We start from the raw sequence: 25,082 nt of genomic DNA, 5'->3' as shown, positions 1-25,082 counted from the left end.
AATGAGATTGCTAACTATATTCAGAACATTTTTTTTCAACACTTACTTAGCGCACTCTGCTGATGCATTTGAAAACTAATTCACGTTCCAATTAAGTTTCAGCATTATGCGGCATTGTGCGGCACTGAGTCGCATTATGCTCTGTAATTGGAAAACGCACTTAATAATCATTTATGTTACCTGTGGTTGCGATTTGCGCCCGGTAAAGAATCTATAATCTGTATCTAAACTTTACCTCCTTGTGTGAATTATCTATATTTGTGTTACAAAATATTGAAAATATCAAACATATCTAATACTTAGTGTTTGTAAAAGAATTTTTATACTAAATGTATGACAATGAATTAATTAATTACCATACGTGCCTTTTTTGTTACCGAATTAGCTACCACTTTAATACTTCATGAGAAACATTATACCACGAACCTTTTGCTACTCATCATGACAAAACGCCGAAGAATAGTCCAAGCTGACAAAATAATACAGAATGTTGTACATGTATTTACTTTATTAATGTTCTTACAATTAAAAGGTAAGCAACTTTTTATAGGTAACCTTCACTATAAGGTTTCTTATTACAAAATTGTTTTCAAAAATTATATTTCCAGGCTTTTATTCTACATTGACAAATCCTGTATTACTATATTCAACTGCTGCTGACATAAGAGTTGGGAATCTTTCTCGGCTTATTAAAGCTAATCCAATAATAAAAGACCTAGAACAAGGATCAGCTGTTGATTTCTTACATAAAAAGAATCTTGTGTGTTGGTCGGACCAAAATGCAGAATTGATACAATGTATGGAATATAATGATACTTTTACTGGAGAAAAGGTTTGTAAAAAAATCAATGTATATAAACTTAGTAAACAATAAACTATTTTGTTTTTGATAACCATGTCTTATTAAATTTATTACTCATTGCAGGTGAAAATAGTATCAGAGGGCTTAATTACTCCTACAGGTATTGCAATAGATTGGTATACAAATAAAATATACTGGACAGATGGAGAGACAAATAGAATTGAAGTGATTAGTATCAATGACAAACACAGAAAAGTACTTTTCTGGTCTGAAGTCGACTTGGCTATTGCAATAGCTGTTGTTCCTAAGTCAGGGTATGATTTTTATTTAAAATTTGTTTGTACATTTATTTAACAATGTTATGTAAATTATTCAGATATATAATTGTTATGGCTTATTACAATGAGAGATTTCAAAGAATGACTGCCTTCAGTAATTGAAGAGGCACTATAAGAAAGAAATGTAAATTATAATCTCTGTATGGTGTGTCATATTCAAATTTTGTCATAAATACAGTTATATTTAGCAACAAATTTCTTACTAAGCAATTTTAAACACAGCTTGATGACACATTAAAAATTGCAGATTGATGTTTTGGACTGATTGGGGTGAGGTACCTAAAATAGAACGAGCAGGAATGAATGGTGATCCTGCCACCCGTAAAGTAATTGTAAAGGAAGATATTTTCTGGCCTAATGGTATCACTGTGGATTACAACAACAATTTAATCTACTGGGTTGACTCCAAATTGCTATTTGTTGATGTTATTGATTTTGATGGCAATAAAAGGAAGAAAATTATCAAGTCAGGCTTAAATTATCCTTATGCATTGACATTGTTTAATGAAAAACTTTATTGGACAGATTGGAAAACATGGTCAGTAAATGTAGTTTTTAATTGTTAATAATGCTTATGTCTAATGTTTATGCAACCCTGAAATTGATTCCTTGAGAGTCAATGGTTGTTTTAGGTTGTTAGAATTAGATGGGTTGTATGCCTTCAAGTAAAGTCATTCCAACAGACACTGAAATATGTCTCGCTTTAGTGCCGGTATCCCAAGAAATTAATTAAAATATTATAATCACTATAATGTTACTCTGATCAAAACCACGTAAATTATTTTGTGTTGTTAATATGTCTATAGGGCAGTGTCAGGATAGTCACTTGAGCATATGCCCCTCAATGCTGGGGTCATTAATTTGAATCATTGTGCATCATGAGGAAAACGGCCCTAGACCTTAAGGCACATAAGGCTCCACATTGCCTAATTAATTGTTTTCATCATCAAATGGATACAGAAATCTGAGATCTAACCCTCGGAGTTTGTAGAGCTATATTGCTATTTTATTCACTGGAGATTGTGTATGTTTACTTAACTTTTCCATACAGGGCTATTTACACATGGGATATAAGTACTACCGGCCCAATCAAAGAGCTAGTTAAACTAGACTCAGTGCCTGTGGATATTAAAGCATATAACGAGGGAAGACAAATTGTACCCACAGAAGATTATCCATGCAAAATTAATAATCAAGGATGTTCCCATTTGTGCCTTCTAGCTCCTACTCCGCCTGGTATGTTTTTTAGGTCTAAACCTGTCTAAACATGTTTCCCTTAAGTATAGATTTCAAATCCAAAGTATAGTTTTAATTTTGTACTCATTGTTTGTGGTCCTGTCAACAAATTGTCGGGTATACCATGATTAAAAATTACTTGGTGGACATTTGCACCAAATCCATAGAGTACTTTCGCCGAGTCGCTTTAGCAACCTTGCATTGTTAATTGTTAATATTATTTTCTTTTGCTTTGTTATATTCCTACTTAATTGCTATTTATGAATTTTATTTGTTGTTGTATTCGTCGACGCTTGGCGACTTATTTGATACAAAAAGTCCCCTCGGAATTTGTGTACCGTGATATTGTGGGCTACCTGAGTGCGAGGAAGCCTGAAGCGCCTGATTTCTCAAGTTCTCATGTCATTTTCATATGTGTATATGATTGTTTGATTTGAAAGCATAAATAATATAAATTAATTAAGGAAATAACAATAAAGAAAGACAAAATATTCGAACATATTGCCTTTGATTAATGTGAATGCAGTATATTTAGATAAATCTTTTTAACTAATATTTACTTGAATTTATTATATTATATTAAAAATCAGTTGTAAATGTTATGGTAATTTAACAACTGTATTTATACTCTAATTTTAATTATTATATAATACTTTAAGTTTTTATTTACTTAACACCTTTTAGAAGAAAAAAGGAACTAGGCAGACTAGGCGATTAATTTTTGTGTCACAGAGTATGGTAAAAAATGTATGAATTATTATCTGTTAAATTGTTTTTTTAAAACCATTGATAATATTCTAGGCTATGTCTGTTCGTGCCCAACTGGAGTCAAGTTGAAAGAGGGCAGTAATACTACATGTAACAAAGGCCCACTATCAATGTTGATTGTTGCTCAACGGTCTATCATTTCAAAAATATCACTTGACTCTCCCGACTTCACACCTTACACGATGCCATTAAAGGACCTCAAAAGAGTGGTCACAGTTGACTTTGATCCAAAAACAGAATATATTTACTGGGCTGACAGTGTGGTAAGTTTTGAAAATATTATTGTATGTTTATTTAATATATTTTGCACATAAGAAAACTATTCTCTAATATTTTACAGGCAACCCTCTGCTAAGAGCTTAAAGTAATAGAAAAGTATACATATTAATCTTAATCAATATATCAATATAAAATAAATTACAAATACAAATTAAAAAATATTGTGCTACAGGCTTTACAAGACAAAGACTTTTTTAAAATTAAATAAATCTTAAAATTTAAAAAGTAATAACCTCCCGATTTGTGTGAGTCTATATAGTAAAATCGGTGTGGAAGTAAAATTAAAAAAATATTTCCAATATTTTAATTACTTTATCAGATGTATTATTAATTTAAATACCTATGCATTCCCCATTGTCGATGAGAGGAAACGCAATGATAATATAATATAATAAATTCAAATAAATTTCAGTCGAAAACTCGGTCAACAATATCGCGTTGCCGTTTAGATGGCAGCGAACAGTCAGTTGTGATTCACAGCAATGGTGTACCTGATAGTATAGCAATAGATCCCTTAGCTAGGAATATTTATTGGACTGATCCCGTCTCTGATACCATAACTGTGGCCCGATTAGATGGCAGTGCTAAGAAGGTAAGGTTGTGTCAAATTACGCTGTGTATTTACTGTCTATCTGATGATTGAATGTATAAAAAATTATCTTACACGTTATCAAGTGCATGCGCATGCGCATATTGGTAAAATAGTGAATGAGAATAAAATTATGAGTTAAAGAAAAAAAAAAAAATGTTTTTTTTACGCATGCTATATTTTATACACTGTTTTATAGTTTTAATATTCTATTATATAGTTACTAAAGGCCTTTAACTTTTAACGTTATCTTTGATGAACATAGTCTATAGCATATTTAAAAAAAGTAAGGGTTCTTTACGAAATTACAATACGATAAAAGTCAAAATCATTTATTCATATAGGTAACACAATGTACACTTATGAACTTTAGATTTCCGAGACTTAGAGGGAAAAAAACACGTTAGGATTTTAATGAATTTAATTGTCATTAAAATATAAAGTTAAATTATAATTTAAATTTAACTCTTTAAGAAATTGTAATTTTAAAAATAGAATTTCTATAAGGTAATTCACCGTTCTCTCTCTCAATCGCTCTCTCTCTTAGACAAAAACGCTGCACATCTTCGTGACGTTCCGTAAAAATTTTACCCTCTTGCGCCTAAAGAAGTTTCACTTCATAAAATGTTTTGTTGCATATTAAATTATATTTACCGAGAAAAGCTTTAGGCTATAGAAAATCGTGCTACTACCAAATCAATGCGGGTATAACTGTACAGCTAGTTTATGATAAAGGTCACTATTGTGCAATATTTCAATAGATTCCGAGTCGAGACAGCGTTATGTATGCGTTCCGTATGTGATACGTATTTGATTTAGAATCTTACCCATACTGTTTATTTAATCGACATCGCACAAGGGTCTTGTCTAGCTTAAAATCCATCCAACTTAGTCAAAATACTTACATTACAGCATTTACGTACAAATATTATGACATTACAGGTGATAATCTACGATGAGCTGTACAACCCACGTGCTATAGCGTTACATCCAACAGCAGGGTGGATGTTCTGGTCTGATTGGAATGAGAAGAGGCCGAAAATAGAAAGGGCGAATCTGGACGGTGGTGAGAGGATGCTGCTGGTGGGTGAAAGAGTCACATGGCCGAACGGAATCGCGTTGGACACACAACACAATAGGCTGTATTGGGGAGATGCTAGGACACATAAAATTGAGGTAGTTTTTTAATATATTTTATATAATCTCATTCGGTAATATTCTAATTATAAAATGAATTACAGACTTTTATTGGCATATTTTATATACATACTTCTTTAAAAAAAAAAAATTAAGCATTATTCTCCTAACAAAACAGTGCTTTAAAATATTTTTTTAATTATTAAAGTACAATGTGCCCTGACCAAGGAGGTTTCAATTCAATTTAAGTACACATAATCTGTGGTGAGCGCGCTGATTCCGAGCCAATAGACCAATGACAGACTTTTTCCATTGGCGCTATTTCATACATACGAATTTGAGTAATATTTTGTTAGATAAAACTTTAGTAGCAAAAATGTAAAGCACCGCACAGTGCACAGACTATCAACATGAACATTGACATAAGCGTATACTATAGAGTTATATAACCAATGATCACAGATAAGTTACAATTTATGATTATTCTAATTACATCAGGTAATTAATATGGATGGAACCGACCGCCGTGAGCTGCATAGTAGTGAAATTCCGCATATATTCGGTTTGACCTTGTTGGGACAACATCTCTATTGGACAGATATACAGCGGCGCACTATGGACCGCATCAATAAAGATACAGGTACTTATATAACTAGATATTTTTAAACAAAAAACAGGTATTTTGTAATTTTTTAGTATTTTTCTTTTATATGAGATTAATTGTATATCATTGTAGCGTCTGGTATCGAAGCTTCGCATCAGTTTATGCAATTTATTTATTTGTTCTTAATGTCGGCTGGTTGATGTTGCTAAATAAATAAATAACAGATTATTTCATCTGAAATATAAGTTGATGAAGTAGGGAACTTACCACACATTTTAAAAAAAAGTGTGCGATTCAGCCCTTAATGCAAACTAATAGTCGTTATTAAATTTGAGAATTTAAATTTAAAGAGATATTACTGTTACACATAGGTAAACGTATTTCCTATTGTAAATAATTTTGGAAAATAAATAATAATTAGTTCATACTATTGGTAGAAATGTAATTTTAAGCACTGTCTTGTAATTGTTTCGTGTAATATTTAATATGTACTTGATATTTATGTAATTGTCAAAGCCCTATGTTATAAGCTGACCGTAGATAATAAGTGTTAAAAAATATTGAAAATGGATCTCTTACGTCAAAAGCTGCCAGTCGATTTTTATTTTTTTGTAAATAACAGTTTTTATTCGTTTGTTGAAAAATATCACAATAATTTAAAAATCTAATTAGAGGGAGTGGTACAAACGAAATGTCAATGGGATAGATACAGCAGGGCAGGAGGCACAGTTACAGTTTGTCTCTTTCTGACAAATTGTGTTTACGCTATGATGAAAAGAGACATGAATACACTTACAACGGTGCAATTATGCTGAGTTAATAGTTTTATAAATAAAAATTGCATTCGATATACAACTTTACAGGCCTAGAACGTCAAACAGTGGTTGAGCAAATGGCGAATATGATGGGCGTTAAAGCGTTCAGGGTTAACGAGTCGCTTGGTTGGAATGCGTGTGCGCAAAACAATGGAGGATGTTCGCATTTTTGCTTTAATAGGCCGCAAGATTATGTGTGTAGTTGTCCTATGGGTGAGTATTGACTTTATATATTAATACTTTTGTAGTCTATAATTTTAAGCGAATATTTTTATTTATTTAAGTATGGATTTGTCCGAAAAACTATTATGTACGCTGGCCTAATAGATAAGAGGCCTTATATACAAAGGGCATTATTAGTTCTTAGTATCATTGTTATATCTAGGCTAATATTCAAACTCAGAGTTGCCACTTAGCGCTCGGATATACAGGAATCATACTCATAAAAAGTTTAATTGATAATTTAGAATATTTCTTATATTCTTTAATTAATTTTATGAAAATTTTTATGATCACTACAAATGATTCACAATTATTTTTGAAACCATAATTTTAATAAATGATTGCCACCTGGAATGCAAATAAGTAATAAAAAACATATTTTCTAGGTTTAGAGTTGGGTAACGATAAGAAAAACTGTATAGAGCCCGAAGCATTTTTGGTCTACAGTCGGAAGAATATCATCGGACGAATTAGTATTGAAAATGATAACAACGATGTCGTTCAACCAATCAAGGATTTGAAGGAAGTCAGGTATGTCTATTTGATTTTTAATTCAATATTTTATATTATTACTGTAATACGGGTTAACAGTGGATTTAATTAAAACTTTAATTTAGTTTAACACAAAAAAGTATAAAATGATATTTGTTCTAATTGAATAGATCTTATATAATAATAGATATACAGCAGAACCCCTATAAATCGAACAAAGGAGACGCCGAAAAATTTCTGTTAGAGATTTCGACTTATGGAGGATGTTGACTTAGGTTTAGGATTTATTCTTACTAATTTATTAAGTAAGAGAGGTGAAATAACGTATTTTTCTTCGAACTAGGCGTAATAAGTTTTAAATAAAATATGTATTGCTATGTTCGAGATACAGATGTAAATATAAAAGGTCCAATTAAAATCCTTTATTGGGAAAATATGTATCAAAACGGGGACTCACTGATTATTTCGACTGATAGACGATTGAAATTTCTATTAATTGAGGCCAAAACCTCAAATTTGAAGATTTTTTTAGGATTTTGGATGTTTTCCATTATCCAGGTTTGACTTAAAGATAACTGTATACTGTATTATAGGAATATCCGATGAGTCCTCGGTGCCTTTATCAACAAAGGTAGTTGATCTCAATCATCTAAACCTGTCGGTGGACATACTTAACTATAACTTAACTGGTTTTTTAAAGACTATTAAAATGATACAACTCAAACAGTCGCTTTAAACTGCATTGAGTGGTTCTGGTATTTAATTTGTTCAAGAGACAACGTTTGTACCGAATAAATTAAAATATCATTGCCGATATAGTAGTTACTATAACTTATTTTCTATATTGTATTTAATATCAAAATCTTTCGCATACGTTACCAACTACGTAAAGCACGTATGTACAGCGTACAATATATACGTACTTAGATCGAAAAATGTTGTAAATGATTTTTGAATATACAGAAATTGAAAAAGATTTATTTCGGTGTAGGAATTGAAAAAGTTTGAAAAATAGTTTTATATCAGAATTGAAAAGGGTTGAAAAATACGAATTATACAACGACAAATTCTTTGTTGTTTGCGATTCTCGGTGTGATCACAAATGATTTTGATTTCCGCAGTGCATTAGCAGTTCACGAGTCCGGGTTCAAGTTATACTGGTCAGACAGCAGAATGAAGACAATTAACCGTTGCTCAATAAATGGCTTTAATATGGAGAAAATACTGGAATGGATGGGGTTGGTGGAAGGTATTTTTTTTAATATTAAATAATCCAGAGGCGCAACAACCCTATAGGATCTTACTTTCAGATTACATCCCTTTGATTGTTAATTTTTATGTCATAGACAAGTAGGTGAGCATTCTGTCTGACACATGTCATTCACTTTTGAATTTCAGACTATCCCGGTTTCCTCAGCATATTTTCGTTCACCGTACGTGCTAGTAATAAATGCGTACATAGACATAAAGTACATTGGTTTACAGCCGGGCATCGAACCTACGACCTCAGGCATTGCACAGTGAATTCAGTATTGTTTTAATTTATTAAAGCCGCTTTTTAAAAAATTCTTTTTCATTACTTAAATGTAAAAGCGTTGAGTTTTTTTCGTAATCATTGTTAATTGTTAAAATATTTTGGTAGTTCGTTAACCATAATGAAAGGAGCACTATTTTAAGCATTATACTATTATTTTAAAAATACATTAATATTTCAGGTTTAGCAATAGACTGGTCTGGTCAGAACATATATTGGACGGACACGGCGGCTCAAAGAATAGAAGTGGCTAGGCTGGATGGATCCAGCAGAAGGACGCTCATCTGGCAAGGGTTAAAGAAACCGAAAAGCATTGTACTGGATCCAAGAAAAGGGTGAGTATTCATATTTGAGAAATAAATACCTTTGACCAAGCCGTGACCATGCAGAATGTAAAGTTCGTGAATTTAGCCTATTCATTGGGAGTATTCGGTGTAGAATTAAAGTTTATTATAAATGAAATTTACGAATGTAAAACCGTGACCATGCGGATAGTTATGTATTTCAATGGGCTAGTATTTAAATTGGCAGTGTAGATGTAGAATTTAATGATTTTTATAGTCAACTTACGCTTATAACAGTGACCATGCAAACCAGGCAGCATGTGAAATCTTTGGACAGATATTTGTGTTTATATATACCTTTTTTTATGTTTGGTATATCCAATGACCATATTACAATGCGACCATTGCTTTATTGAATCTTCACTGTGTAGCTTCAAACCTGGACAAATTTTTAAGTAAATTATCGAGTCCAATAATCTTTTAAATATATTCCTTTTTTTATATCTATTGGAAATGCATTTGCACATCTCCTGCCTGAAAGTAGCACGGGTATGTGGGACTTCACCTATACCAGAGTCTCTGCTCTTGAAAATGGGTGACCAATACCCACTTAAATCACCTCGGTTAGTTCCTACAAGGTCGCATTAGAGCGGTTCCGGGTCGTTCCTGCATTCTACCGGGGCCTCAAAGGCATAATGTGTAGGAGTGGGGCATCTACTTCTGTTTGCTTCCCGTCTTGTGACCCTAGGATTGGTCCTAGAGAGCTCTCTTTCTTGTTCTGCTGTCCATTTAGCATTACTTGCTCTAGAAGGGTTTAAATACCCTAGAAAAAAAAAATTCTATTATGGAACATAAGATACAGGTATCTCTTATTCCACGTCATTAAATTTGAATCTGTAGGCATCCCTACTCATCGGAAAAGAAGACGGAGGGTGTAGGTCGAGAGAAAAAGCCGGCGTAAAAAAACTCTCGGTACTCTTTTAAAATAGCAAATCATCAAACAACACTTATTTTAAAACATATATCGCAAATTAATTAGAAGTAGCCTGTCTAGCACTAGTCCCAGACCATTTTATGAACTAGATAATTTTTTTTTTCATATTTAAATTTTTTCTCTAGTTACATGTACTGGTCAGAACTCGGTTCAAAGACAATAAAGCGTGCTGCAATGGACGGTTCAGCTGTCAGCGTTCTCATAGAGGGCGTTGGACGCGTACACGCTCTAGCCATAGACTACGAAAGACGCGCCATCTATTGGGCGGCTTTGGACCCACCGACCATAGAGTATGCGTACCTCAACGGTACTGGAAGAAAAGTACTGGCTGATAATATACCTATGCCCTATGCGCTTGCGTTGTATGGTGATAAAGTTTATTGGGGTGATTGGAATACAGGTCAGTTTTTTATATTTAAAATAGACTACTACTTCTAAGAGCAGGCTCCAGCGTGCGGCTCTCATCCTTGAGGTCGTAGATTCGAACCCCGGCTTTTACACATGGACTTTCTATGTGCGCATTTGACATTCGCTCGTACGGTGAACGATAACATCGTAAGGAATTCGGCATTTTAACCGGTTTGAAATCTTAATATCTTTGACATCAAACGCGTGTGTCAGGCACAGAAGGCTGAGAGGCACTTGTCTATTAGAATCTAAAACGAACTGTGCCCATGACTATTTAAGCTTATACGCTCTATTTGCTGTCAGTGACTTCAGTTCTTTTTCGTTTCTATTACTTTCGTATTGTTGTACTGTATGTACATACTGTTGTGCGGTATAGTCGAAAGCCTATAGCCTGCGCCATGGGCGAAAAGAAAAGAAAAAAAAATTCGAAGAAAGAAGTAGAAAGAAGTACTGTTCATCTTGGGGAGGTATGAGGTGTCTATACTCGCACGCCCAGTTTATGTTGAGGTTAAATGGGAAAAAAAACACTGCTGGCCATTTTCCCCAATGCTATGTTCCCTTACGGCCGGTTTCTATTCTCGATCTATAATCTAAAATTTCCAATCAAGATTTTCACAAATTTAGATGGATAAATGTTAAAATTCATCTATCGAATTAAAAGATATTTTACAAAAACGATCCATCGGTTATTAAAAAGTATTTTACGAGAAATAATTGAAATATCAATCTCTAGTAGTAAAAATTAAATTGAGTATATAAAGCGGCCGTAAGCCTCCTACTACACTCACGTATAGAAGACTATTCTTAGTCTTCACTCCACGGCTGTGATGTCTTGAGCGCTATCTGTGTCAAACTTCATACAGGAATATTGGTTTGACCTGTCCTATATGTTAAGCCATAATATAAGAATTGACTTTGACTAATAATAAAAATAATGTAAAATTCCTTTAGTAAAATTTCCGCGCCATTGTGTTTGGCAGAATATGCGAACTTACGATTGTACCACCTTACAAATTTTTGTACCATATTCTTGCAATAAATAAATTATTATTATCATATTTATTTTATTTCTAGGAATAATCGAATCCGCGAAAAAGACAGATGGATCCGATAGAAAGACGATTCACACACAATTGGACTACATATCGGATTTGCGGATTTACCATCGCACAAAAGATAGTTTGCCGAATCAATGCGGGGTGGACAATGGCGGATGTTCACACCTTTGTTTGCCGCTGCCCTCTAATGACTTCCGGTGTGCATGTCCAGCGCATTTCCGGCTCAATAGAGACAATATTACATGTTCGGGTGAGTTTAAATTGTCTTGAATTGTAATTGTTTTATTGATTTGTAAGGTACATTATATTATATACAAATAATTTTCGTTTTAATCTTGCTTTGATTTGAAAATTGCCTTAATAAAGCCTGTTAAAATTTTGGTTTTTAAAATAAATTCCGGAAAAGTGTTTTTATTTATGTAACTTTTTATTAATAATCCATAACAATTTTTATATATTATATAGGCAAATCAGATCGCACTGTATATACTAGGAAGATACCCTACATATTAATATGACTGTTTGTGTGTGTGGGAATGCTCAATGTGTTGGGGTGTAATAAGTGTGTGTGTGTTTAAAGTGGTAAAAATTCATTCGATGTGCTTATTTTTTTAGTTTTTTAAGATTTTTGCAAATTATGTTTTGGATTTGTTTTGTTTTGTTCAATACATCTGTTACCGTTGATACGACATTTATTTATTTAGAAATCCTGAACTTAACTGTAATACAAATTAAAAAAAAACGCCAATCTAAAGGTTCACATACTAAACGTTAATATATACACAGAGAATACGTGTAGGGTGTGAGTGTGTGATTTTATTATTTTCACTTTCTTAAAGAAAGTAAGTCTTTATATAAATGTATGTTAATATAGTTTTTTTTTAACTACTGACTTAACTTTACACTTTTCTATTACATAGTACTAAAAAAATCAATTCAATTCCACCGATTTAACTGAAGTACTCTACTGTCTCTCTTTATTATAGCATAAACTCAATTTGACAGAAAGAGACAAAAGACCAACGTTGCACATTTTTATGAACTAAGCAGGCCGCACACCAGCCATACATTTGTAACTAGATAATTGTGGCGCTACATTTGAAACGCGACACATTTATCGCCCCCATACATTTGTACGTGAGCACGCACACCGAGGAAACATTTGTGGCGGGCGCACTTTGTGGCGAGACGTTGTCCGCGCTACACGAATTCAAGATCGAACACGTTCGTTTTTTGTGTCGCGTTGGTTTGCAAAAATGAAAGACAACATTGAATTTTACGTTGAGTTTATTGCAGAGGTTGAAAAAAACCCTGTATTATACAATCACACGCTCAATGATTATAGTAATCTAAGATTTAGATAAAGCGAAATTTTGAAATTCCCGTACATTGTGCAATCTTGATTAAACGGATGAACCCAATAACGTCTTTTTTTTCTCATTAATCGCCACATCAAGAAATCTTCGTCATCAGACGATGATGTCGACATTCTCAAAGCGGTGCCACGCTACAACTGTGCTTCCGATGTGCGCATATACAATACATTTGTATATGCATACAATTGTAGCGCAACGATTGTGGCGACGTAAATACCGTAAATAACAAATGTATGCCTGGTGTGCGGCCCTACTAAGAACGTGTCTTACCTTTGATGATTACTCGAATTTGATGTTTACAGAACCAGAAGAGTTTCTTCTATTCGCCCAGAAGAATGCAGTTGGTCGAATTTTAATTGCGAATGGTGAATGTAACGACGCCTTCATACCCCTTACTGGATTGAAAAGTGTGAAGGGGGTTGAATATGATCCTGTCGAGAGGTAAATAAAATATATGTGTATGTATTTAAAAGACATTTGTTGTGTTTTGTCATATTTTTGTTTTCACTATCCCGTGTGTTCGAATCACGGCTGCACTTGTCTCTACGGTAAAGGCATTAAAACAGTTGTTTTAAAAAATCGACGACATGTCAGGCGCATTTTGGCTATAAAAATACAAATTATCAAATAAAACAAAATCAGAGTCCAGAGATAGCTTAAGGCATTAATAACAATATACTACCAATATATGAACTTTTTAATGGTCTGAATTAAATGATTTTTATTTTTACTTTATTTTTATTAATAATAGATTTTAAACATTCAGAGTCGAAACTTGAGACTCTCATTTGTTAAAATTCAGAACGTTTTTGACAAATGGAAGTCATAAAAAAAGAGTGGCGATTAAAAAGAGTGGCGGAGAGTTTATTGCCAGTTATTCTCTTCCATTCTACGCCCTTGATTAAAGAACTGGCAGTGAATGTAAAATTAGAAGCATTTCATATATTTTTATTTTTTGACGTTCATAGGTGTTTGAACCTATATCTTGTTACCTATATGAATAAATGATTTTTGAATTTAATTTGAACATACTTAGCGCTAAGTTTATAATAACCAAGTGGGTGATCAGCCTTCTGTGCCTGACACACGTCGACCGTGGACTTTTTGGCTCAAGCTAGTTTTCTTCCGATGTTTTAAGCGTCTGAACCAGTGTTAAATGCTCTCATAGACATCTATTGCACAGGCGGGGTTCGAACCTACGACCTTAGATTATGAGAAACCACAAGACAATTTAGTAGATATAATAACTTTTACCACTAAAATTGTTTAAGATACCTATATTGGATGGACGACGAAAGCCATTCTATACGGCGGGTACCCATCTCATATTCGACCACGTCAGCTGTCACTGACTCGACAGTTGTAATCACGGGTCTGTCTAGGCCATTCCACATGGTCCTAGATGTCCTGGGAAGAGCGTTATATTGGACCTGCCTAGACACGAACTCTATAAACGCAACGTCTATAGAAAATAATTCTTCCACGGGTGTAGTGGTACGGGGAGAGAAAATGATGCCCAGACTTTTGGCTTTTCATCAGACCAAAAGGTAAGGACCAAAGATATTTATTTATTTTTTTAGTCTTTATTATCTTATACAAAAAAGAAATATAAAAAAAGAAAACATACACATAACAAAATAAAAAAACAGGTTACAAAAGCTATAAGGCAACGAGCGGCCTTATAGCAAACAAGCGATTTCTTCCAGGCAACCCTAATGTAGAACATTATTTTTATTATTTATTAATTGTTAACTAAAATGTACAAGTAATATTCAAGTTATTACGACGACTATTTCAAACGACGCCGACGCCATATTGATAGTTTGAAGAGTTTCGAGAGTTTGAGAGTGGCATACGGTGGAACTAAATTTAAATAACGCTAGGCAAGTAATGAAACGTCATCGATCCAAGATTCAGGCCGCTAGTTAAACGGCGCTGTTTAGTTAAAAGGCTAGGCTGATAATTGAACGGCTTATTTAGCTAGTTGGCTACGACATATTATAGATCTGATTTAAACGACACATGTTTTGCTTGGCATAGCTTAGTCTTACTTGTTGTTTTTTTAAATTTAAAACAAATGAATGTCGAACTTTTTGAAGCTCTTATTTGCTTTGTTAATAATGGAGCAGTGTTGACCTAGTGGCTTCAGCGTGCGACTCTCATCCCTGGGGTCGCGTAGGTTCGATCCCCGGTTGTGCACCAATGGACTTTCTGTCTATATGCGCATCTAACATTCGCTCGAACGGCCAAGAAAACATCGTGAGGAAACCGGCTTGCCATAGACCCAAAAAGTCGACGGCGTGTGTCAGCTCAGGAGTGCTACCTACTTGCCTATTAGATTGCTTAATCATGAAACAGATAGAAATCTGAGGCCCAGACCTAAAAGGTTGTAGCGCCATTGATTTGTTATTTTATTTATTTGTTAATAATGCAGACATGCAATAGTTAGTTAGTTAGGTTAGTTAATGGCGTTGAATATTTTATAAATAACTAGCGGAACCGACAGACGTTGTCCTGCATGATATTCCAAGCGATTAGGATATTAAACTGATAAAAATAAAATTGGTGCGTTGTATAGTCTGTGGTTGGTTTATTCTCTATACTTAGTTACTTCCTTTTGATGATTTTTGATTAACTGATTGTACCTATCGTAATCTCTGTTATATTTAAACAATAAACCTTTTTCAACAAATAAATGGTATTCAATTACACTCCGCTAACATAAACAAAGTATGAAAATACCGACTGCAGCTCCATCTGCCGGGCTGATTTGTGAATCTAAACCATCCAGGGTGCCACCCAAACGCATACAAGAAAATTCATTGAAATCGGTCCAGCCGTTTAAGAGGAGTTCACTGACACACACGTACAGTAGATTTATATATATAAAGATATTCACTAGTACTGCAATTTAACATTGGACATAATATTTGAATAATGATATTGTTTTAAGGATACTTATATGGAGCGACGCGGGTTTAGGTGCGATTATACGTTCGAGCGTAGACGGTACGTCGCAGGTTGAGCTCGCTCGCGTAACCAACGTCACCGCTTTAGCCCTGGACGAAACAACGGGCACCGTGTATTGGGCTGTTGCTAGACAAATACACGCCGTGGATCTCGATACTTCTAACAGGTAAAATAAACTAATATAATAAACTAGCTGACCCGACAAACGTTTTGCCATGTATATTATTTCTAGGAAACATTGTTTTAGTTCAATAAAAAGAGGTGAAAATTAGGGGTTGTATGTTTTTTCGTATGCTGTATAAAAAAATAAAAAGGGTGCGTGTACTTATGTAAGCGCGTAAGAAGTTATACTTCTTTGGCATTATTAAAAATAGTTTTTGATTGCATGCAAATAATTAATTACAATTAAATAAGGAGTCATTATAGTCAATAAAGTTCAGTTTACATTTGAAAAATTAAATAAAATAAATATTTATTATTGTTCTCTTACATTAAGTGTAACATAAATTGTATTATTATTCGAATGTTGTTTTTAAATTATGTCCAATGCCGTAGCATCTTCCGTGGGTTTTCACATTAATTCTGTTAATTTTGTGTCACGGTGCGCGCGCATCATAAAATTTCACTCTCATCAATTTTTCATAACGTGCCTAAAGAAGTATAACTTCAAAAACTAGACCGTATTTAACACAGAGCGTTTCGAAGCTTCGACGACTAATCCCTTTTCGACCTGCTTGAGCCCTTGGCGTTGCGTAGAGATGTGGGGTAGCTCTGCATCTTCTAACACATTTACCATGAAGAGTGTTCAGAGGATCCGAACAACTGGATTAATAACAGCACCAGAGCTTCATAATTGGATGTCGAAGCAGAATACAAAATACCATCCGTATCCTTGTCGTCCATCGTTCCACAACTGAGCGTTTCTTAGGGCGATTTCTGTCGCGCACCACCACTATGTGGAACCAGCTGCCCACTGAAGTATTTCCGAACCAATTCATATTAGGGTCCTTCAAGAAAAGAGCGTACCAATTCTTAAGAGGCCGGCAGCGCGCTTGCGAGCCTTCTGGCAGTGCGAGTGTTCATGGGGGCGGTATCACTTAACATCAGGTGAGCCTCCTGCCAAAAGAAAGAAAAAAAAATGCAAGCATGAGCAATACGTAGAAAAAGGAACGGATTTCTTGGATAGTTCGGTACGTATGACGAGTACCGAGGGTCGAGTTTATTTCTCGCTAGAACAATAAAGCAACAAAACAACGTACACAGCTCCGCAGTTTTAACTAATTTCGGCAATTTAAAAAGTACTTTTTAGTATTTCATTGTTGTCGTTATTGAGACTGGATGTATTGCATATGTAGAGTATAACATTGACAAGCTAAACAATAGTATTGTCTTTTATTGAAAAACACTTTTTTACCGGATTTGAAGTTATGTTTTATTACAAATGTACAATTATTTTACATAATTTTAAATTTAACCGACGTTTCGCGTGCTTTACAGCGTGCGTGGTCTCGGTGAACAACCAAAGCCAAGTGATTTCGACGCTTTAGGGGATTTGTCGAAATGGAGATTACACTGTATATTGATTTAGTTTTTTTTTATTTCAGACGTATAGTATGGCAAGGTGGCTGGGTGGGATCTCTAGCGGCGTATAGTGGGTCACTTTACTTGGGAGGAGGCGAACGACCATTAATGCGAGTCCCCTTACATCGGCGGGACGCGCCAGCTTCGCCCGTACAACATATTTCTAAGATGCTGGCTTCGAAGACTGTTCATAGGGTAGGTCTTTATGGATTTTATATTCATGCCAACTTAGGTATAGGTATGTTATCTAAAGCTGGCGGCTTCAACACATATACACTTTGTGCTTGTGTAGTGTCTGTGAATAAGCGCGAGACGTGATGTCAAACTGAAATACAATCACAAAGACATCATGAAAAGACTGTCCGTCTCTCTCGCGCTCGGTCAAGCTTATGAGTATAAAAGAGACAGTTATTGTTTTTCTTTTGATACTGTTTATGATGATCTTTACTGTTTGATATTTTTATTATTATTTTAAACATCTTAATAAAAATGTTATATTAAATTTGACATCAGATGCGACTGGGGTTTCTAAGAGAAGTATTGAAAGAATAGTTAGTGAAGTAAAAGTGAAGTGTGTTGAGCTAGATGGAGCTTATGTCGAAAAATGAAAAATTATTTACACAAACTACTCTTATACGTTCTTGGTCGGGCTTAGAACTTTTGGATCCACCCTCGTATGCACATAATATTTATATGTATTTGACACATTTTTATTTATTTACAACCCACCCAACCTTACTAAAACCAGAGTAGACTAAAATATATAGTTTGGCAAAAAAGTCATATTTTTAAACATACTGTATAGTGAAATTGCATTTGTGTGAGTACTGTGAACGCGCCAGCTTTCGATAACCGACCTATAACAGACATAAGAATAAGAATAACTTTTATTTTCTCCCATATAACATTTACAACAATAAGATAACAATTGAAAAAGCATTGGGAGACTGGTTTCCAAACTAGGCAAGAACCTGTGATATGGATAACCAGGCTTCCACTCCACAGCAAAGTCATATTGAGTGTTTACAAAAAGTACATACATATATAGGTAGGCAAACAAATTAACATGTTACTTAAAGAGAAAAAAAAACAGTCAACTAATTAGAAGTTAGTACAAAATAGCACAAGTAAAGTTGTATGGGCGTATGTGAGGGTGTGTGTGTGTATGTGGGAGTGTGTGTTACATAGTTTTATTAATATTGGTTCAGTAGTTTTTGTGATATCCACGCATTTCTATGAGCATAAGTATGATAGACTGCAATGTAGTAATATTATAAAGAAAGTTTTTTTGAAGTGAAACTTACTGTAATTTTTTTCTATTATTAGTGTCGGTTTTTCTACAAACGTAGAATAAAATTTTTGATGAGATTTATAACTTGTTACGCATTGATATACAAAAAACCCAAGATGCACAATCAACGTCTAAAAAACGTCCTCAAAAAATGAGCGCAACATTCTAAATTGTGCGCTCATTTCAAATAGTCTCGCGTCGCTCGCCTCTGGGAGCAGATGTTAAAAATGCCAAAGTGTTTTGTGAGAAATTGTAAAAATATAACGTCAAGAAGGCTAAAAAAGGATGGGATATCGTATTTTCGGTAAGTAAAAACCTTATTGATTAGTTTTTGTTGTTTTTATGACTAATTATAACAAGCAATGTGTGATTTTTATTTATTTTTTTCTAAAAACTTCATTCAACGCACAAACTTCTATACGGCCAACTTCAATGGCTGCTTGTTCAGTGTTAGAACAACGCATTACAGTCTTCTTTTTATTTTAGTCGCATTATAAAAATGACCCTGTTCTAATAAGTGGAGTCGATGTTATTTATTTGTGTTTTTTTTTATAAATAAATTTATGTACTTTTGAACTTTTGACAGTGTAGTGTGTGTAGTTTTTGACAAATATATTTACGCTATATAAAGTGTAGGTTAGGAGGTAGCCAATTTATAATTTTTTTTAATTTAAAGAAAAACCTTTTTAACCGGATTAAAGTTATGTATTATTATAAATTTACAACTATTTAACATCCAACACCTTTTGTCTTCAGTCACCGTGACCACACACGCTGTAAAGCACGCGAAACGTGGGATAAATTTAAAATTATGTTAAATAGTTGTAAATAAAAAAGTCATGTTCGACTCCACTCAATACCTTGTCCTACCGACCACGGTCGGTCGTAAAATTTTATTGCTTTAAGTACACTGCGTTGTAATAACAACCTTAAACAATTCGCGTAAGGTTGATTTTGCAATAATACATGCTTGTAACTTATAGAAAGAGACAGAAATAGTGTTTCGGGACACTTTCGAGCGTTACTTTTATTCGAGACTGTGCATCTTGGGTTTTTTGTATATGAATGTTGTTACGCCATAGAAGTATAACTAACGCGTGTTTTTTTTTATTTAACTAAAATCTTAGCCTTAATTTCAGGTCGTTCGCGACCACCCATGTTTCGGTGGTGGGTCTTGCGGGTCCGCTCCTGGGTCGTGTGGCGCTGGTGGTGTTTGTGGGTGTGGCCTTCATTGCGCTCATCCGCCAAAGGCATCCTGCGCCAAAGGGCAATTTTTATGCGGCCAGGGTGATATTACCGAAGATACAAACGCACCCTGTATACCTATGTTGTGGAAGTGAGTCTTAATTTCAACGTAATGCGGGTCATCGGCCCCTTTTCATCATCGGTTTCTTAAGGCAGTTGTTGCGCCACCACTATGTGGAACTACCTGTCAACTGAAGTATTTCCGAACCAATTCGACTTAGGGTCCTCCAGGAAAAGAGCGTTCCAATTCTTAAGGCCGGCAACGCACGTGCGAGCGTTTTGGCATTTTGAGTGTCCATGGACGGCGGTATTACTTAAAATCAGGTGGGCCTCTTGCCCGTTTGCCCCCTGTTATTTACAAAAATCACAGCGTAAATTGACAGAAAGAGGCGAGAAGTTTTTTATTAAATGTGTAGTTAAACCAAAAATAATCCTTTTTAAAATCAAGGACTGGTTATATTATATATTTACCCGACTTTCAAAAATAATATTTTCAGACTGACATTTTAGTATTGAATAATATTTAAGGATGATGAATCTATAATACAATTGCTACATAGCAACTGTGCTAACTTACGTAAGTGTATGTATGTGTGTCCACAAATTCCTCGGTACTATAATGTACTCTTACCTGACTCGTAATTTTGCCAGGTATTTGATTCTTTAGAGCATGGTTAGACTTATTGCTTCAGCTTGCGACTCTCATACTTGAGGTCGTAGGTTCGATCCCCGGCTGTGCACCAATGGACTTTATGTGCGCATTTAACATTCGTTAGACCCAAAAAGTCGACGGCTGTGTTGGACACAGGAGACTGATCACCTATTTGCCTATTAGATTGACAAATGATCATGAAACAGATACAAAAATCCTAAAAAGGTTGCTCCGCCATTGGTTTTTTTTTTAATTTTTTAGTATAACCTTTTTAGTTTAACTATACTATTGCTTTTAGTGCATTTTAAAGAAGGGAAAGTGTAAAGATTTATTATTATTCCTCACAGATGCGACGGTCAACCGGATTGCCCGGATGGCTCGGACGAGCGTTCGTGTGACGCGTGCGCAGGTGGCGTTAGATGCGCGGACGGGTCTTGCGGTCCATCGCTGGGGGCCTGCCCCACGGGTGCCTTTTGCCAAGCCATGCCGTTGCCCGATGCTTTCAGGTATTTTTTTATTGAATAATTTATTTCTAAAGGAAATTTACTATTAAACTGTTATTACTGTACTGTTTATAAAGCTTAGGTTTCCTAGAAAAGCGGTGGATTTTGACATTTTGGAAATTCGCGCTTACTCTCATCTCAACTTAAAAAAATGTTTTTTTTATTTATTTATTTATTTTTAATTTATTTACACTTCGTTGCAAAAAACAAAGAATGAAACACATTACAAAAAAATTATAAGGGATGCAACGGGCGGCCTTATCGCTAATAAGCGATCTCTTCCAGGCAACCCTAGTTAAAGAGAAAAACTAAAAAAAAAGAAACATTATGCGTGCGAGAAGTGCAGAAACAAATGTTATATAAAAAAAAAATATATATATATACATAGTACCTTAATCTAAAGTCATACAAAAAAAAAATATTAACAACAGACTAAAAACTTAAAAGCTAATCTTACAAATACATGGACAGCAAATAGTGAGTAAAAGGAAACATAAGATTTATACAAGTCACGATTGATCAGGATAGGATAAGGTTAAGGTTCTTTATGGTTTGATAAAAGAGCCCTTTAAGTAATAACAAAAGCCCCTTTAAGCCACACAGATTAAGAATAATAATATTATATAGATGTGACGACCGTCTATGCCTGTCTTCGAGTCTACTCTGCGATGGACATGCGCATTGTGAGGACGGATCAGATGAAGCACCTTCTGCCTGTGGATATATACAAAAGGATACAGTGAGTTTACATTGATTTATTTCCTTAAACATTTGTTTTATTATTATTATTATTGTTCGGTTAGGTTAGGTTATTATATAATAAAATAATAGTATATAATAAAAAATATAATTAATAAAAATATACAATCAAGTTACAGTATTTACAATTTTCTTAACCTACAAAGTAATAATAAAAATAATTAAATACAATGAAAATCAAAACAAATTAAAAAATGTGAGCCGTCACGGGACGCCTGGCAGATGTGAAACATCGACATTATTTTGTAAAAGTTATATGCAGAAAAGAACAGATTGTGATAGGAACTAAATATGTCGTCATGATAAAATAAAATATTACGATTTTTTTCCAGACAACGATGATTATTTATTGAATAAACATTTATTTTCATTATATACAAATATTTACGAATTTATTTCAAATCGTGACTACTTTATTCAGTGACTTCGAAATACATACACCGTACACACTACTGCATATAGACTGTATATATATATACCATCATATAGCGTGGCGACGCGTCGCCACGGCATGTGTCGCCACGCCAGAAATCGGTTTTACGTGCGGCTATAGATGTTTCACATCAAAAACGGCCTACGTAAACGGTGACTTAGCGAGATCGCGTTGGCGTTTTGAATCAAAAGCTAGTTAATGAAATTAATCTAGCAATACATGTATTCAATATAATCTGTAAATTTATATGAATAACTAGCTGATCCGGCAAACGTCGTTTTGCCATGTATATCATTTATAATAAAAAATAGGGGTTGATCGTAGAGGGGTGAAAATTAGGGGTTGTATGTATTTTTTAATGCTGTATCATAAAAAATAAAGAATAATTTTTTTATCTAAAATTAAAAAAAAAAAAAAATTAGGGGTGGACTACCCTTAACATTTAGGGGGATGAAAAATAGATGTTGTCCGATTCTCAGACATACCCAATATGCACACAAAATTTCATGAGAATCGGTCGAGCCGTTTCGGAGGAGTTTTACCACAAACACCGCGACACGAGAATTTTATATATTACTAGCTGACCTGGCAAACGTCGTTTCGCCATGTATATCATTTATAATAAAAAATAGGGGTTGATCGTAGAGCGGTGAAAATTAGGGGTTGCATGTATTTTTTAATGTTGTATCATAAAAAATAGAAATTAAAAATTTTGTCTAAAAAATTTAAAAAAAATTTAGGGAGATGAAAAATAGATGTTGGCCGATTCTCATAGATACCGGATAAGCACAAAAAATTTCATCAAAATCGGTTAAGCCGTTTCGGAGGAGTATGGCAACGAAAACTGTGACACGAGAATTTTATATATTAGATATAGAATTATATGTCTTAACTTTCCAGATGGTAAGCGCAACAGGCCGTCAATGGCACTCCGTAGCCGTATGGTGTGCGGTGGGCGGGGCCTGTGCAGCGCTCGTGGGTGCGGCGGCCGCAGTGCGACGTTGCCGGTCCGCGCCACCGCGACGCTTACCCGCGCCAGTCACACCGCTGGTGTACACGAAACCACCAGACTATGGAAGGAATAGGGTATCGTTGCCATCTTCTGAGTGAGTATGCTTAATTTTAAAATATAAAAATCCGAAACAAACGTTTTTATTCATAACTGATATTAAAAAGATACGATCATAATTCACATTTAAGACAAAATAAGCTATTTCTGAACTTAATATTGCATTATTATTTAGCTATGGCACTATATGAGTGGTGTTTATAAGTAATATATAAAAATTTTGTGTCACAATGTTCGTTCCTTACCTCCCGAAACGGCTACACCGATTGTTACGAAATTTTTTATGCTACTATCTATTTATCAAACCCCTAAGTGATAAGGGGTTTCCCTACCCTAAATAACATTGATAATTTTTATTTTTATTATGTGGCATTAAAAAGTAACATATAAACCCGTATTTTTTATTTGTTAATTAAAACTTGACGTCATTACTTAGTTTTATAAATTAATTATCAAAACGGCAATAGGTTAATTTTCAAAATATCAATAAAAAGCGTTTTTACTTTTCTTCAATGCTATAAATTGTTGATTTGTGTCTGAAAACGTCCAAATAAAATGTCGGATTTTTTATTTAACTGTTTCTATAAATGTATTACAGCAACATAGACAGCGCGACCGGTTCAGCATCAGCGTCGGACAGCCTCTGTGGACGGTACCCGCGTCCCACCGCCAACCCACCTCCCAGTCCGGCCACGGCCAGTGGCAGGCGGAGGCCCTACCGCCATTACCGGGCCTCCAACCGCCCCCCGCCTCCGACCCCCGCCTCCACTGACGCCTGTGAGTCCGAACCGGAACCCGCCTCTAGGGCCCCACCACCCTCGCCTGCACCTCTGCTCTACTGATACGTAAGGTTATATGAAGAGAGTTGGTTAAATGAACGTACGTATGAATACACATCTATAGTATAGTACCAGGCCATTTATAAGTCGCATCGTGCTTTTAAGGGAGCGTTCAAGTATGTATTACGTAACGAATATTTTAGGGGGGGGGGGGGGTGGTGGTGGTGTTATATGCGATTGAATTACGCGTTAGTGTTAATATTTCGACTAGTGTTAATATTCGACTTTCCAGTACTTTACACCACATAATGGTAACTTTTAGGTATAAAGAGTCACTAGGTGGTCACGAAACGTTTTACTATACTTGGGTACAGAAAAACGTTACGGCGCGTTACACCGGGGGAGAGGGGGGGTCAATAATCTCCAAAAATTGTGACGTGACGTAATACTTGAACGCTCCCTTAGAAAGAGAAACCCGCTTTGTAGAGCGTCATCTCTGTCACACGAAACACACGAAACTAACAGTCCGGTATCTATTAGGAGACAGAGACGGCGCTATACGAAGCCGAAGCTAGCCGAGTATCTGGGTACTGTAGTCGCATTATGAACTGAGGCTTCGGGTGATAAATATCTGTCTGTCTCGTTCGCACTTATAGGTCTTATGGAGAGGTGAATTGATGTGCGTAAGAATTGTAGAGGTGCATATCGATAACGGGATAGGTACGATCGATATATTTATGTTAAGTATTAATAGAAATAATTTTTCGCTATACATAAAAGTTTTTAATTTGTAAGATAAATGTCACCATTTAATTTCGTCAAAACCACGTTGCACAATAAATTCTCTAATGTGCGTTTTGCGTA

The 25,082-nt window shown here is 34.8% G+C and overlaps 1 protein-coding gene across 1 annotated transcript; it reads left to right on the top strand.

The window, feature by feature from the left end:
* The first annotated feature begins 227 nt into the window (after positions 1-227).
* LOC125057850 (low-density lipoprotein receptor-related protein 6) lies at positions 228-24,408 on the top strand. Its single transcript, XM_047661768.1, has 24 exons — positions 228-532; positions 609-832; positions 926-1,116; positions 1,388-1,678; positions 2,192-2,376; positions 3,178-3,407; positions 3,836-4,015; positions 4,955-5,188; positions 5,648-5,789; positions 6,617-6,781; positions 7,177-7,321; positions 8,404-8,531; positions 8,998-9,151; positions 10,220-10,494; positions 11,577-11,810; positions 13,239-13,377; positions 14,208-14,483; positions 15,890-16,072; positions 17,511-17,682; positions 19,918-20,114; positions 21,023-21,181; positions 21,806-21,917; positions 23,271-23,476; positions 24,038-24,408. The coding sequence occupies exons 1-24, from the start codon at positions 442-444 to the stop codon at positions 24,279-24,281; spliced, it is 4,557 nt and encodes a 1,518-aa protein (XP_047517724.1). The 5' UTR covers positions 228-441; the 3' UTR covers positions 24,282-24,408.
* The last annotated feature ends 674 nt before the right edge of the window (positions 24,409-25,082 follow it).

The sequence above is a fragment of the Pieris napi genome, chromosome 17 (genome assembly GCF_905475465.1).
Source record: "Pieris napi chromosome 17, ilPieNapi1.2, whole genome shotgun sequence".
Lineage (NCBI taxonomy): Eukaryota > Metazoa > Arthropoda > Insecta > Lepidoptera > Pieridae > Pieris > Pieris napi.
This window is presented reverse-complemented; position numbering and strand designations above follow the sequence as displayed.

Bases quoted from the DNA above. Each gene is read 5' to 3' on its own strand.
- LOC125057850 (XM_047661768.1), top strand. From the start codon at position 442: ATGACAAAACGCCGAAGAATAGTCCAAGCTGACAAAATAATACAGAAT. The intron at 1,117-1,387 runs GTATGATTTTTA...TAAAAATTGCAG, and splicing joins GCTGTTGTTCCTAAGTCAGG to ATTGATGTTTTGGACTGATT. The intron at 14,484-15,889 runs GTAAGGACCAAA...TATTGTTTTAAG, and splicing joins GCTTTTCATCAGACCAAAAG to GATACTTATATGGAGCGACG.